General features: G+C 41.8%; 2 protein-coding genes across 2 annotated transcripts in view; one reads left to right on the plus strand and one right to left on the minus strand. All coding sequences in view use genetic code 11, as the record gives it.

The window, feature by feature from the left end:
* EGR_03616 (DNA excision repair protein ERCC-6-like protein) overlaps positions 1–4,836 on the minus strand; it is a gene marked incomplete at both ends in the record, with an annotated part of 8,335 nt that extends 3,499 nt beyond the window's left edge. The window contains 8 exon segments of the mRNA XM_024492865.1: positions 123–227; positions 242–394; positions 637–993; positions 1,585–1,659; positions 2,318–2,386; positions 3,449–3,520; positions 4,014–4,283; positions 4,807–4,836. Of these exon segments, the coding sequence (XP_024352748.1) occupies positions 123–227; positions 242–394; positions 637–993; positions 1,585–1,659; positions 2,318–2,386; positions 3,449–3,520; positions 4,014–4,283; positions 4,807–4,836 (1,131 nt within the window).
* Positions 4,837–5,703: 867 nt separating this feature from the next.
* On the plus strand, positions 5,704–15,608 carry EGR_03617 (S1 RNA-binding domain-containing protein; the record flags this gene model as incomplete). Its single annotated transcript, XM_024492866.1, has 13 exons — positions 5,704–5,906; positions 6,619–6,736; positions 6,810–7,030; positions 7,664–7,814; positions 8,662–8,864; positions 9,488–9,628; positions 9,704–9,928; positions 10,229–10,804; positions 11,685–11,933; positions 12,629–12,717; positions 12,797–12,901; positions 13,681–14,015; positions 15,438–15,608. The coding sequence occupies 13 exons, from the start codon at positions 5,704–5,706 to the stop codon at positions 15,606–15,608; spliced, it is 2,787 nt and encodes a 928-aa protein (XP_024352749.1).
* Positions 15,609–16,085: the final 477 nt, after the last annotated feature.

A 16,085-nucleotide genomic window follows, 5' to 3' on the forward strand; every position in this document is an offset into this window, starting at 1 on the left:
ACTGATGTTTGTAATAATAGATGACATAACAATGCTTCATACACCATATAAACAGATGGCGAAAAGCTATACCATAACATATAGGACCGAAAGCTTTAAGATCCAGTAAATATAAGACCAACCTGAAGTGTTTTGCCAAGGCCCATATCGTCGGCGAGAATACCGCCGGGTGCGGTTTTGTGAAGATCCCACAGCCAAGAGACACCGTCACGTTGGTAGGGGTAGAGCTGTTCGTATAGACCACGAGGCAAGAAAAGCCCTCAGCTAGCTCAACCACGTTTCTTTCACCAGGCGCTTTTGTAACTTTAAGGGAAAGATTGGCTACGCCACGGTTTAAAGGGGCAATATCATCGGCACCCTTATCATCACCGTCTTCCTCATCACAAGTGTCATTCTAAAAGCGAGTTAAGAGACGATAATCAGTAAAAAAACAACTCGAAAGTAGCCGATCAATGCATGATGGATGCTGCATAGCTCAAAGACTCCAAATTGAATCCAAAATACACCAATCCAGGAATGCACAAAGTTGAAAAGACAACAACACCATGCAAAGTTATGCATTTTAAAAAATGTTCGCAGAGAGAATATGGAATGTACCTACTAGAGAGAACATGAAATGATGAATTTCGAGCATACCTTCTCCTCTTCTTCTTCGGCTATAAGATCCTGCAGACGTTCTATCCTCCGCTTGAGTTTATCACTCGGACAAAGGTCGTTCGCCTGAAGAAGGAGATCGAGAGTGCCGCGGTAGTCCTTGCATTGAAAGAGCGCTCGGGCCTTCTTCTCCAAGTTGGCGGAGGCCTTCCGCGCAGCCTCCGCCTCGACCTCGTTCTTCATAGCAAGAGCCTCCTTGAGGCGTGTGATTTTGCGCGCAGTCTTGGGGTTGGGATCAAGGCTGTAGGCCTCCTCCAGGAGCACCAAAGATTCTGCAATCTTCTCCTCCTCATAGAGGAGACGAGCTCGATTCAGAAGCTCGTTCGCCGTATTGACAATCTGAAGGGATTTGTGGTGAGTTATGTACCTATGAGGAGCTCAAGGTAAGTGGCACGGAAAGATCTACGCTATGACATGGGATACGAAAAAAATTAACTCTAATTCAGTTAGGGTTATGCATTTTCTCCGCTCGTACGCTGATTCTTTCCATTACTATACTCCAAAAACCATTTGATATACCGCTGCCATAATTATATCTGCGGAAGGGGTTGCACCGTCCACTGCCGAAAGTGTAATGCAGCAGAACTTGAAAGCTATCATGCAATAATTGATACATACATAAAAGGAAAAAAAATTATTCACTTTCAAAGCTCATCCCATTTCAAGCACCGTCCTACAATCTGAAGGGGTCCAGCATTTAAGTACATACTTAATAGTCACTTAAATACCCAATATACAAAATAGTTCCAAGGCAAGGACGAGGGGGAATCAGCAATGAATGCAATATAAAAAATAATGCTTAAACCTTTATCAACCACTTGTTTCTTCTTATACAGTCCTCTCAGCTTCGTTATTCATTAAAAAAAATAGTTCTCGAGTTCTAACGTAGAGTTTGAGCGAATTAATATGTGGAGTAGGAGAGCAACGCACACTTATTTGCTGAGAGGACGGCAGCGTCTCCTTTGACTCCGTCGACTTTCTGGGAGGTGATGTTGGAGTGGTGGCCTGTGAAGCGAAAGTGAAAAGTAAGACATTAAAGGGACTAAACTAGAAGCAAAATTTATGGGGCTATTACACTGATATTGTGTTAGTTTTTGAAAGATCAAGCAGATTTTCGTTGTACCTTGCCACATTGTTGAAGCAATACAGTACATTAACAAAGAAAATTAGAATGGAGAGAAAATAGTAAATATCTGAACACATTCCTGTTAATGAATCAGTCAACTGTCAAATATGACCCAACTTAGCAAGCTTGACCAAGAAACAGTCAAACGCGGTAAAATTGTGCATCATCGCCCGAAAAAAATACATTGTAAGATTACTTACGAAGCATTACCGAAATGAGAAGCAATATTATTTGGAATTGAGATGAAAACGCAAAATGATTCCATTAGTTTGCTCAAACTGGCAGGAAAAATGAACCCATAAATGGGACATTGTACCGATAGAAGACCATGAAATTCTTTTAATATATCATCTCAAAAGCGTTATGAGCAACAATTATCAGACACGGTTTCAGCCTGAATGCAAGCTGTTTATCAAACGGATTTTAGAAAATTATTAGAACACAATATAGTTTGATGTAACAATGGAGCAGTCATTATGAAAAAGAGACTCAATGTAGACTCAAAAAAGCACCAAACATAAATATGATGTCATTCACTTGGTCGGCTATTTCTTTGTCCACCAGTTTGCCTTTTTGTATCTCAGGTGACTTCTTCGCGCTTACATTCTGTAAAGGAGAAAAAAAGGCATTCAGATAGCGCTATAGAATTGGACATCAGAGTTTAAGTGAATGAACTCAGTAAGTGCTAGTGGTACGCACATCCGAACGGTGAAATGCCGACAACGAAAAGCTTGACTTTGACGCTGAGGCGCCATTCTGCAATCCAAAAAAGGAATGTAAGAATCTTAGGGACTCGAGGTAGAATCAGCATTCAGGGTCCTACTTAACTGAGGATTGCAGTGTGCTAAAAATTCCACTAAACGTCAAACATGAGCTTAGACATAAAAATTGCATAAAATTCACCTCAAACAAATTCAAAATAACCTACAGTATTGGTCTACTGGAAGTGCGACATTACGCATGGTAGATGATGTCGTTGTATGAATTTGCTCAAGAGCTAAGACGAATGAATTTAAGTGGCATAAGCACATACACTCCTTAGTTTAGATGACGACAACGGTGAATTTGATTTCGCTGATTTTCTGGGGGCCGAGCTCGAGATGGTGTCCTGCAGAAATTAAAAACCAAGGGCATGAATAGACTAATCTAGAGTCACGGCTGGACAGAAAATGGAAAACTTGGCTGAAATAAAAATGGTCAAGTTCTCCATCTGACTTAGATATCAGAATGTAACTTAGAGTTGACAATGAGCCCTACGTGTTAGGACCATCAAAGCGCAGAATATTGTCGCTCAATAATTTGTCAGGATTAAAATTCATTGTAGATAGAGGGAATGTTTTGATAAATAAACGCAGAGACCAAATGAGGAAATAGTGTAAAAACCTACTAAAACCTAAATTCGGTAAACATAAAAACAGAAGTTGTGAATTCTATTCCGAAAAAAACGCTACAAAACGCTAGATTTATCTGATCTGGCAACAAATTAAATTAAGAAATCCCTATAAAGATAAATTGTACAAAAGCGCCAAACACAGCGGAATTCATGAAGTTGTAAATTTCAGGGAAGAAGATAACACGAATGATTAGAAAAAATATGGAAATGAAAGTGAAGAGTAAAGGATTTTTACATAAGAGATATAAATAAGCACAGAACACAGGATAACCTACATTTGCGGTCGCCTCTTTTACATCACTCGATGCAGTCGCTCGCACACCAGTCGACATTGAAGTGCTGGCAGCCTAGAAAAGAAAAGATGCAGTAATTGGGACGATGGTTGAACTAATGAGTTAGTCGAAGGGGTTTAATAAAGACGCACACTTTGTCGTTGAGATGGTGATAAAGACGTTGCCGATTTCGTAGACTTTCCAGATGTATTTGGGGAAGCGTGCTTTGAAAATAGAAAGTTGTGCTAAAATTCTGCTAAGTGCGGCATAAATAAAAATCCAGAATGTTTGTTTTGCTGAAAGAGGATTCCATGCCCTAGTCTCGAGATCTCTTCAATTTAAAATAGAGGACAGAAGTCGAATGTTACTTAAATGAACTCAAATGGTCCCCACAAGACTTATTTACAGGTCCACAAGAATACCCCACATGAAAAAGACTAATCATCTGTGTTTGACGATTCGCTGGATGCAGGTGATAAGAAAAATAAATTACGGCTTGCAACAACTGTCACGGTCCGGCCAACACGCTATTGATAGCTCAAAAGTAATGTGTTAGTTTTGAGACTACCTGTTGGTCAACAGTCTCGTGTTTGTCTTCGTAAATTGAAAGATTGGCAGTTTTAGTAATGAGAAGATCAATGTCGGAGATGTTAGAGGCAGGACTGGAGGAAGATAGAAGGCTCTGTACACGATTGGGTTTTCGCTGTAACCGGTCAGCGGGGGATAGTTTAGAGGCCCGTTGGAGCCTTCTCAGAGAGGTTCCAACATCGCTACTTTCACAAAAACCACTTGCATCCTGCTCCAATTTTTTAACAGTATTCGAGGGCGATTTATTCGCCTTTGAATGTGACGTGTTCAGTGACATCGAAAAACTAGAGAACACAAGCAATTAGCAATACCGGTGGAAATTGTGAATATACTTCTACTGACAAATCTGAGAGCATCAATAAGCACTGTTATTTGTGTTTGCTACGCTCATAGATCAAATTCTTATTGTAAACTGCTAAATTAATGGGACGGTACAAACAATAAACAGCACAGCGATTATACATTCATACAGAAATGGAGGATAAGATGGATCTCAAGAACATAAGTGTGGGAGTAAAATTGGTGCACTCGAAGTAGACATCGAAGCCAATATACCATGTGAAGCAAAGACAATTAAATCACAACTGTGCTCCAATAAACTAGACTCAAACTTATCTTAAGGAAAACGGAAACGCAAGTACTATAAGTCAATTGAAAGTCCTATCAACTTATGCGGAAATCTGCAAAGGAACTACCTTAAACAGAATGCCGAGACCCTACCGACTTGTTATTTTCGCAATACATGGAGAGACTAGAAACTTCCAATAATTTACCTGTGCGCAAGCGCCAACCCCGTTAAGCATTAAAGGCTAAGTTGTCCTAAGGTGTTGGGATTTGACTGGCTAAACTATTACGCGCCTGAGCAAAACCTGGGGTGATCAAAGATAAAATATTGCAAATACCGAATTACCTGTAGAATGTGCAATCTTCAAGTCATTTGTTTGTCAGCCTCTTACGTGATTGTAAAAGGGTATTATTTACCCAAGAACTTTTGTATGATGCTTGTGGAGAATGTTCAACCGGCTGAATTGAAGTTTATAATGAGCCACTTAGTTTGACCCATCTGCTCACGTCCGAGGCGAGGTTATCCGAGTTGGGCTTTTTGTCTAATTTGAACCCGTAAGTATGAGTTTATTCACAATATGACTGCGAGGTGTTTAGTGCAGAAATTTTGCGTTCAAACTGAGGCATACCCTAATTTTATGTTGCACTGATTTGGTCTCATTTTAGTAATTCTACTTCATCTTATGGTAACTCAATAATGCGATTGGTTCCCTGACCGTGTTTGTCCTGGACGTAAAAGTGGTCCCTTATTTTATCTTGGTTAATCATTGTGCGAAACAATCGTTTGCATTCGTGGGTGTTTAATTTCATGTCTTAAAATTATAATAAAGTACCATAAGGTCATTTGCACCTGTTGTTCTTGCTATCTTGGACAAACAAGATAACGCTTAAAGAGGTCCTGTGACCAGTCCAGTATTTTATTGTCAATTGCGCCTTGCACAGAACCTTACTACTTACTTTAACTGCGCATTTTACTTAAGTACGTCTTATTCTAACTCCATTCGGTTGTGAGGTGGGCCTCATTAAGCAAATAAAAAATCAATAATTTGATTTTCCCGCTAGCCTGTTACACTCTTCCCTATATTGATCTGGTGGGTTATTTTACAATGGGGACGATGGATGTGGATTGGGATATAGTGAATGAGGTGGCAACCACGTGTGGCACTGACAGACGCACAACCTCCCGCGTCATTGGTCTCTTCAACTCCGGCAACACCCTGCCCTTCATTGCACGCTATCGGAAAGAGGCCACAGGCAACCTGGATCCGGACGCCCTGCGTGCTATTAGGAGTAAACTGTCTCAGTGCAAGTACGTTCCTCAAAGAACCCATTTACTGAGCTGGAAGGGTGATCTCGTGGGAATAGCTGATTTTTAATGCTAGAACGGAAGTAGGCTTCATACAAAGAGCATTTATCACTATTGGTCAAAGGATTTGATTTCTTGAAGTTTTTGAATATTTAGGATAAGAGCATGGGTATGAGTAACTTTTTAACTCAATAATGATTGTTACTTTTGCGCCGTACATGTTTTAATATGTTATTCTTGTCGAGTTTTGTAAGTCTCCAAGCAATTATTGATGCGCTTGTGACGTCGTCTATTATGGTTACCTCTGTGACTGAATGAGCGCTTGAAGATAGTGGATTTAACTAAAAAGTATTATCTATGTTTGGGGTTTCTCAGCTGGTTCATTGCTTATTAGGCGACATAAAAATTCCGTGAAAATTAGTCCGTTATGTCTCTGTGAGCGGAAAAAACCCTACTGTTCTCGTCCGAAAGGAAATTTGTATTTATTCGTTTATAGGTTGTACCATAGTTATGCAATATACTGTTTTTTGCCAGAATAAACTAAAATCAAGCAAGGTTTTCATTTCATTGAATAACTTCTGAAAAGTACGCGTATCTTGTTCAGAATCTAATAACTAGGCCCGAGAAGCGTTTCATTGGTAGTTTAAGAATGGCTTTGTGACAATTTTTCCGTATAGCTATATCCATTTTTCTTTGTGGGGTTGCGGTTAAACAGGAAAGTAATTGAGAAGGTGGGACACGCATATACCGACCTCTCCGCCAAGGGCCTCATGACGGAGGACTTGAAGGCCAGTCTGCGCCAATGCAAGACCACAGAGGACGTCGTGCTGATAGTAGGTCTCTTCCATTACCCACATCTCCTCGTCAGACGAATATCCATTCCTTCCTCTCCACACTTCCTTGTAGACTGAGCCCTTCAAGGAATCAGCTCCCAAGTCCCTCGCTGCGAGAGCGCGTGCGGCAGGACTCGAGCCCATAGCCTGCGCCGTCTTCCGACTTGGCAAGAACGTGGACTTCGGCGCCGCTCTTGTCGGGGCGACTGCAGCTGAGGTGGAGGCGGGGGTGTTGAACCTCATGGCGGAGTCAATTTGCAAGGATTTTGACGTCTTGAGGGCTGCGGAACAGCTGTAGATTTTTCCATTCACCTATTCTATTTTTTCTTGAATTTCTTAGTTCTTATTACGCAAAATAAGAAAATGGTTGAGGCGGTAATTCCGGGTGGTTTCACGTTAAGTTCAAGAAGCGAGTTTAGTTTTTAAACGAGTGTCGTCGTACATTCCTTCACAATTGTTGATATTTTAATTGCCCATTCGTTATTCATGCCGTAACTAAAAGCTTCTTATTCACAACCATACACTTTCCTTTCAGTAAGTACTGGGGGATTGTTTGTCTTTACGTTGGGGCATTTTTCGATTTTAATGGGTGAATCACGGGGAAGGCTTGCCTCTTTAGTTGTTACTGATCCGATTTTCTCAGGCACACTATGCTTGACTCATCTAAATTTTTAAAGAACGTAATAGTTTCAGTTTCACATCTTTGCCTACTGTTTGGTAGTAGCATTCTCTACGCAGAATTCGTTTGCAACACTTTAGTAGGTGTACTTCGACACCATTTTAGACGCAAACACTCCTTTTCTGCCATTCCGTTAATGAATATCTTAGTTTTGAACAAGCTGACATAAAATTGCATAAAATGTGTGAATGTTTTTTTGTTTTCTTACGGGAAAGAAGTGATTTTTGAGTTATCATTCTTTTTTTCAGGTGTTTTCAGGTCGCCCCCACCATCACCACCACTCGAGCGACACAGAACCGTTCAACGACTTCCTCAAACTTCAACCTCGAGAAGGACTTAGTCACTTTCAAGGCTTTCTTCGACTTCTGCATGGCTTTCAACCGTATACCGCCTCACAAGGTGTGTTATCTCACCCTTCACATCGATGTGTGTGATTACTCACGTTGCTATGTTAATTTTCCAAATTTTTTAGTTTCACTGCTACTACACTCGATCAGAATGTGGACCTCTCTGACTTATAATCAAGCCGTCTGAATTTATACGGTCTATTTCACATAATTTTCCCGAAAATGAACAGGTGTGGAGTCCGATCTAAGTAAGGTCTTACGGTAGCGTATTTAAATGAGATCAACAGTGGCCTAATTATGAACTTGAACTTGAGTTTCTAACCTACTGAAGAAATACCGGATGTAGTCGAAAAGTATCGGGATAACTTTTGTTAAACTTGTGACCTAAGTTAGTCGTTTTGTAGTTGCTAAATCCTAAAATTGTGGTTAGGGGGGGTTGTGGTGCCGCGCAATGCATCTCATTTGAAAGTTATTTCCGAGTAGACCGTCTGAATTCACTGTTAAGGGAATGTCTCTAGGAAATTTTAAACTGAAAGATGGAGACTTCTATGCTCTGGTCTGATTCAGTCATTGGTCAACATGGCATAACAAGGTTTTTTTCTACTTCAAATTTATTAAGACTCGGTACAAATTTATTTGATCGGGACTACTTAAATCAGGCAGTTGAGCGTTTCTCTCCACAATTTGATCATCTGTATGGTGTGCCTGAATCCTAGAGACACTGTCTTATCACTGAGTACCTCTAATAAATAAAAATTTGGTCTTTTGCAGTCATTATGAAATTGGCGCGTAAAATGGCTGGGGAAGTTTTTTGTTTACTTCTTGGTTCTTTCGGTGTTAGTAAACAGTCTAAGGTTTCCAAAATGATTACTTTGACTACACATGCGATACCCTGTCAGGTGCTGGCTCTCAACCGCGCGGAGGATCGCAAGATCATTCGTGTGAAGATGGAGTTTCCTGCTGCCTTAATTGGGCGCATACGCGACGTCGTTGGACAGCGCTTCCTGCCCAACATACACCCCGCGCATCACAAGCTCTTTTGGGCTGCCTTCGAGGATGGTTGGAAGCGACTCATGAAACCTTGCCTCACGCGTAAACTCCGGTGAGTGCGTGGTGACAACTCCAAATATCTTCCCCTTCTATCCATATACCATTTCTAGGCTCAGCTTCACGCTTGATACAGTGCTTCATCTCTGAACTTATTGGTTCCGATCTGAGTGCGTTTGCAGTGTTTGGCTAATCATTGCAGGGTCACTATGTATTATGAAGACTTCCTTCGTTGCCTGAGTTATATTACGATATTTTAAACCGTTATCCTGCTACTTCATAGGAACTTGACTAGTTCCTACATTTTCGATCACAACTGTCCACTGAATCTCTCCCCGCGTGTTCAACTCAGAATATACTGTTCAAAAGTTTTTTTTTAATAATTTTAAAATCTTGGTATTACTTGTGATGAGTAATCATTAATATTCGGGGTTAATTTTTCATGAGGCATCCTTTATCTCCACTGCTCGGAGGTCTTTTGAAGTGGCTCTCAAGAATTTGATTTTGTTAGTTCCACTTTTTCAACATATTTAGTCGTATGATGAAGGTTTCGCTTTTTCATCTACTCTCCACTGAACCTCGTAAATCACCAATAACTAGGTATGCCTCCCATTTAATCGTTTGGTCGTCTGTCCAAGTCGCACCACCGGTTAACTGTTCGTCTCATTATATTTACAGGTCGCATATCACTTCCGTCGCACAGGAGATCTCTCTGAATGTCTTTGCGGACAATCTGCGTCGTATTCTCATGACTGCGCCCTTGCGCAACGTCCCACCGCTCTCTGCAGGCGATCTCAACGCTGTAGCCTCCTCCACCTCGTCTGCGAGCTCCCGAGAACAACAACAATTGCAACAGCATCGACTACAGCTCTCACCAGATGTCATTTCTGCCAGCCTCGGCGCACCCGGTGACAGACTGCCCGTCCTTGGTCTAGATCCCGGCTGGCGCCATGGCACCAAGTGGGCTGCTTGCGACCCCCTTGGTGCTGTCCTTGCGACTGGTGTCATTCATGTCACTTTGGGACAGGACCACCGAAATTACAATTCCTACAACGGTGGTAGTAATAACTACAACAACGATGAAGTTCAGAGTCTTGTTCGAACAATGCGCGATCACGGGTGAGATGTTACCACATTCCATATTCATACTAATTTTTTAGACTTTGCTTAGCCTTTATTACTACATTCTGAATTATTTGCCGGATACTTGATGAGGATTTGTAATATCATCCTTCCTATGGAAGGTCCCAAGAAATTTCCCACACCACTTAAACTGTTTCATGTACCCCATATGACCGTGCACTTATGCACCCTATCATTAATCGCCTAATTCATCTACCCTGTCCATTACCCTTCGTAGTCTCAAATTTTTCTTTTCGTACCTTCAGCAGCCACCTTTTTATTTGGCCCTCTATCTAGAATTTACACAATTGCTTTGGGTAATGGGCAGGCCTGTCGACAAACGGAGCGTTGGTTAACACAGGCAGTATCCGACGGTCTGTTTGCACCACTGGAGGTGCGCTACGCTATCGTGAACGAGGCTGGCGCCTCGACCTACTCCGCCTCACCGCTAGCCGCCTCCGAATTACCGGCCCTCGATGTGGCGCTTCGGGGAGCGGTATCGATCGCGCGACGGTTGCAGGATCCCTTGGCAGAGATGGTGAAGGTAGCGCCGCAACACCTGGGCGTAGGGATGTACCAGCACGACCTTCCCCCACGTCGACTTCAGGCAGTTGTGGAGGGAGCGATGGAGGAGTGCATCTCCTTCGTCGGCGTCGACGTCAACACTGCTCAGCTCCATGTCCTGGCGCGTGTGGCGGGTCTGTCGCGCGTTAAGGCGCAGGAGATTATCAACTATCGCATGCGTCATGGCCGATTCCGGTGCCGTAATGAGTTGCGCAAGGTGCGGGGCATTGGACCTAGCACCTTTGCACAGTGTGCCGGTTTCCTAAGGGTCAAACCGGAGTACTCTGTTGCCAAAATGGACTCTTCCAGGTTATTTCTTAAATATGTAGTTTTTGATTTGAGTCTCACTGTCATGGAGTGGTAAATGAGTTTTCCCTTCTCCTGAGCCAAGATATTCTGCTCCTATGATCAATTCGAGTCACGAAACCTAAACGATACTCTGTGTCCTTATTTGTCTATTTTTTTAATCGTAAATTAATCTCCCAGTCTCTGAAGCTTGCTTTTTGATAGTTCCCGTAGTACCTCCTCAGAAGTGCTTGTGGTCTTTTTTCGCTACATTCAGCCGACTCAAAACGCCAATCCCGGGGTGAGGCTTGCTGAACTTTACGCCCCAAACGCTCATATTGTCTCTAAATGTGCAATTATACTCTAGGATTTAAGAATTATGCATTAATGTTTAATTAAAACTGAGTTTTTCTGTAATGGATAGTGTTAGCTCGTGGTTTTACCAGTCGCCTGAAATTCACTGGAATATTGTGACATTGCAATGCTGCCAGTCATGATCGCTGAATCAAACGTTTTTTGCAAATTGAAACGGATGCTGATGCAGGTGGCCCCAAAAAGTTTTTTTTTTCGAAATTAAAGTTTAACTATTTTCTTCATTTTAAAGGGTCACGGAGACATTACGTTGGGTTAAGAGGATAAATGAAACTCAACTTATCGTTTTTAATGGGTGTTCTCGAATGACCTTCCATCTCTTCAACTTTTGAATGCTGATGAAATTGTTCGTAGTTCGATGGTTCTGGTCAAGTTAAAGCTCAATTCAAATTCTTCCTTTCCAAAGTAGTCTTTATTAGCCACTTCATCTGTACCTCGGACTTTCTCGGAAAAGCGCTCTGAAATGCCACCATTCGGTAGTTTCTTGGACTAATCCGTTCTGATTTTTTTAGCTCATCCTTCTGCTTTTCAGGGACGTCGAGTTCATTTCTCTCTGCACCGATGACGAAGAAAAAGGTACTGGAGCTGATCAAGGTACCGACGATGTGGAGATGGAGGTTATTTCGGTCAGTAAGAAGCGCAGTCGTCTCGTCACTATGGACACCTCTCCCATCAGCAAGGTGCCACGAATCCAACCCCTCCAACCAGATCCCGACGATTTCTCCTTTAATCCCCTTGACCAGACTGCAATTCATCCTGCCTCATACCACGTGGCCATCGCGTAAACCCTCTTCTTTATTTGCATTTCCTATGGACTTAGGCATTTCAGAAATGGGTAGATGGACGCACTTTACACTACCTGCAATACAATGCCTACTTAAGTAAATTTAAGTAAATTGGTTAAAACCAGTCGGAGCACCAAAGTTAGGACGTTTGATGAATCTCGCTTCAAATGTGACAAATTCTGTTAATGTTACGCTACTAGGCTACATGTAACTCATCCAAAGTAATCTCTTTAATTAGCTGCTCCATGGAAAACGAAGTAGTTTTTATTCTTAAAGCTGGGCTTATTAAACACCAAATTTCTACAAAAGCATGAAACTATTCGGGTGTACATTAACCGTTTTTTCTGTCGAATGTTGGTAATTAGGTGGTTTAATGCTTAACGAATCGGAAATTATCCGTGGAAGAATAAGGTGTTAGACTTAGGACCATTTCAACTACCTGCGATTAAATGGCGTTCTAAAAATAATTTGCACCTCTTGTATTTTTTAAGCAATTTAATCACCTTAGAAAAAAATATATTTGTGTTCATATTCAGCATTGGTAAACCAATTCCCATATGTGCTGTCAATTTCGATTACTATTTTTGATGCATGAATTGCTCATACGAGGTGAAATTGTTTTTACTGCTTACGATTTGACTGATTCGCACCTCTCAGTTACGCTGTTTATCGTCTCATTTATTCCTTGCAGCCTCGTCGAGCATCTCAAGTACGAGATCAGTGACGTGGGGTGCATGGCTCTTCGCAACAGAGCAAAAGTGCTCTTTGCTTCGTCCAATCGTGAGTTGTGGAGGAAATCTGCATTGTTCCACACCCTTCTAGTAGTTTTTTCACCCAGAATCGACCTCTTCCATTTCAGGCGATGCCGTGTTGGCTCGATTCACCACAGAGGAGTTCGGCTTGGAGACAGTGCGTGATATTCTCGACGCTCTCTGTCGTCCTCTGGACTTCGATGAACGAGAAGGTTGACCAAATTCCTCATTTTTTTGTGTGTTTGATTTATCGTGCTTCATTGACTTCTCGCAGCATTTAAAGGTAGCTCCTTTGTTCATTTGAGTTGGCTTGAAAGCGGTGAGCTTTTCACCTAGATGCATCGTTTTATAGAATAGGTATATTATAGCATAAAATTGTTTGCATTTGATTTTAACGGTCTGTTCTTCTGTTCGGGAATATTTGACTGCTGTACAACTTTTTTCACATTTCAGTGTTTTATCTTTATACTATCCTTAAAAATTCACATTCACTTTTTTATAAAATGGTAGAGTATCCAAGCGATATCAATTTCACTAAACACGCATTTGCTTGGTTTTGTTCTGCACTAATCCCATCTATGAACTGGTTGATTTTCTCCCTGGAATTGCGATAGCCTTTTGAATGCCAACTACGTTCTATTAGCGGGAAAACCCATTTATTCTAAAGCGCGAGGCGACTTTTAGGAGCGCCTTAGTTTGAGTAGAACAATAATTTCATTTTTGAGTAGTACAAAAAGAGTAAAAATGCTCGGAGCACTTTCTAACCCCTAAACGGTCGTTTAATCGCTAAATTCAAGTGAAGTGTGTTTTAATTATACTTCCGGTACAATGCATGAGATTTTATTTGTGAAATTAACATTCAACATTTAAATGTATTTAGGATAACACGTATCCCACATGCCGGACGGTCAGCAAATGCAGTCGCGAACCACATAGCTCTCTTGAGATGGACATAGCACTTTTATCGTCTGTTTCTTTTTCCTTTACACAGACCGTTTTGCCCCAATGTTTCGTTCATCTGTGATATCCATAGCCAACCTGCAACCGGGTTTGGAGGTGACAGGTCGTGTAGATAATGTAACCACTTTCGGTGCCTTCGTGGATATCGGGGTGGAGGAGACAGCTCTCGTGCCCCTCCAACACTTCCCTCCGTCCTCCTCCTCCTCCACCCGCAATATTAGAAGATCAAATGCCGTTAGCGTTGGGGGCACCTGCGGTGGTGGCGAGAGCAGCATCCTGCAGAAACTGAGTCTCCGACTGGGTGATCGGATCAAGGCTAAGGTTGACACAGTGTGTGTAAAAACTAAACGCATTGGCCTCCGAGATGTCCACCTACTTGTTTGATAGCACCCTACTTTACAGTATTTTTCTACCTTGTTACCTACCTTGTTTTCTGTTTGCTCGCCTCAGGGGCAAAAGCTGGGAAACGGTTGCAGTAAAAGATAGAGTGGTTTGCTATTTACGAAATTCGGTTTTATGCTTACTTCTACTGGTAAGAAACAAATTTTCAAGTTCTTTTTCTAAATAACTTCGTTGAAAATACCTTTCATCTTATAATTATTAATGAGAAATGCACTTCCTCATATTTGCTGTGATTGCAGCCCATTCTTTTATCTCTTCTGGATGGTGAATTGCAACTATTGGCATGAGGCTCTGTTTATAGGCCGAGGAAATTTTCTTAATTTCAAGCTTGAGGTTACCTTCTTTAGAGCTAATTTTCGACTATCCGATAAAGTTAATTCAGGAATGTTGGTTCCTGTGCTTGTCGTCTGTTCGGGAAGCTGTCATATCCGCAATCTCTCACTAAGTTCGTCCTTCAGAAGTTCGTTACATCCAACTCGAGTTTGCCAATGACGAGATGACATTTGGAAACGTCCAGTTCTTTTTATTTGAGGCATATCTTGGTCCATATTTGCAATTTAAGGTCAGAGATGACTATGTATTGAACGCTTTACTGATTTAATTTAACTTCCTTACCTCTGTGACCATGTTTTTGTACCTGTATTCTGAGTGAGATCCTGAATGCTCGAGTTGGTCATTGATGAATGGTCCACTTTCATGCTGTAATCGCGCAAAATCCTGTGTATTAAACGACCAAAAATAGCAAGGATTTTGTCTCGCTGTCACAGGATCCGCCTTTGAGGTGTGGGATTTGATGGTGTAAGATATGATCATGTTCACCGATTTCATGTCGCAATCGTCTGCCATTTGTTTATGCAACATGTCAAGTTATGCAAGGTATGCGAGACACTCGTGTGTTGTTTACACTACCCAAAATGCCTTCAATCCTGAAGCCCGAACCATCCATAAAGTGCGTGAAAAATTACCGATTCTTTGATGTTAGGGAGGCACCCACTGATATCTATTTGATGCCTCTCCATGCATCTAATGCCGATCGTTCACTTGATATGAGTCTGTTCCTCGGTGTACGGTAATCCGTTATATCGTAGCAGTGAGGAATGACCTACAGCAGAAGACTTCTTGAATGAGGAGAATGCGATCTCTGCTGAAGGAATGAACAAATAAACAACTGTCACGATAAAACACGAAAACCGTCTGAACCTTATTTGTGGTCTTGCTGTAATTCACCAATTGCAGGAAGAAGCAAAACGGTGTTGCTAAGTGAAATCATCTCAGAATATTAGTCGTCTCTGAGCCAATCAACGGCATTTTAGTAAAGTGACTTGTTCGTTTGAGTATATTTAATAGGGGACGTAGAAAAAGTGGTTGAATATTTAACGCATTTAGGGCAGTAATTCTACAACCTCAATTTTTATCTTTGAGCTGTGCCAGGCCAACCCTCTGGAGCAAGTGCCAGATGCCAATTTCGATAACTGCTTTGATATTAAATCTCCACACCACTACCTCATGCGGAGTTGCGCTCCTCGGTTGGGTCGGTTTCAGGTCTCTTTGATGTGAGCAGTTGCCCAGGTAAACGAGTTTCAAGATGAATGAATTCGTAGTTTGCTGGTGATTTTAACTTATCTAGGACTCATTTAACAGTTCTGCCGGACCAAATTACCCGAACTCTACACAATTTGAAATCTATATTCAGCGTCGGCCATGGCTGTTGCCTTACCTCTATTTTTGTGCCTGTAGCACCTATAGACTATCCTGAAGACCAAAGAAGTCATAATACTAGGCCAGGAAATGCATTGCTGACGTAGAGAACGACTAGGACGCTACTGGCATGAGCCAAAGGCCTTACTGGCCGGTGGAAGTGTCTGCGGCGCTAAAATAAGGAGGTATATGAACAATCCAAGTTTTACCTAGACCCCCTCCTCTTGTCAGCGGCGACCCCGTCGCGCCCTTTAATCAACCTCCTGCTTCAGCCGCCACCGTCTGGCCAGAAGTGTAAAAAAAACGCCCACAAATCAATCGCCTCAGTCATCAAAC

This window comes from Echinococcus granulosus (assembly GCF_000524195.1).
Source record: "Echinococcus granulosus chromosome Unknown EG_S00019, whole genome shotgun sequence".
Classification (NCBI taxonomy): domain Eukaryota; kingdom Metazoa; phylum Platyhelminthes; class Cestoda; order Cyclophyllidea; family Taeniidae; genus Echinococcus; species Echinococcus granulosus.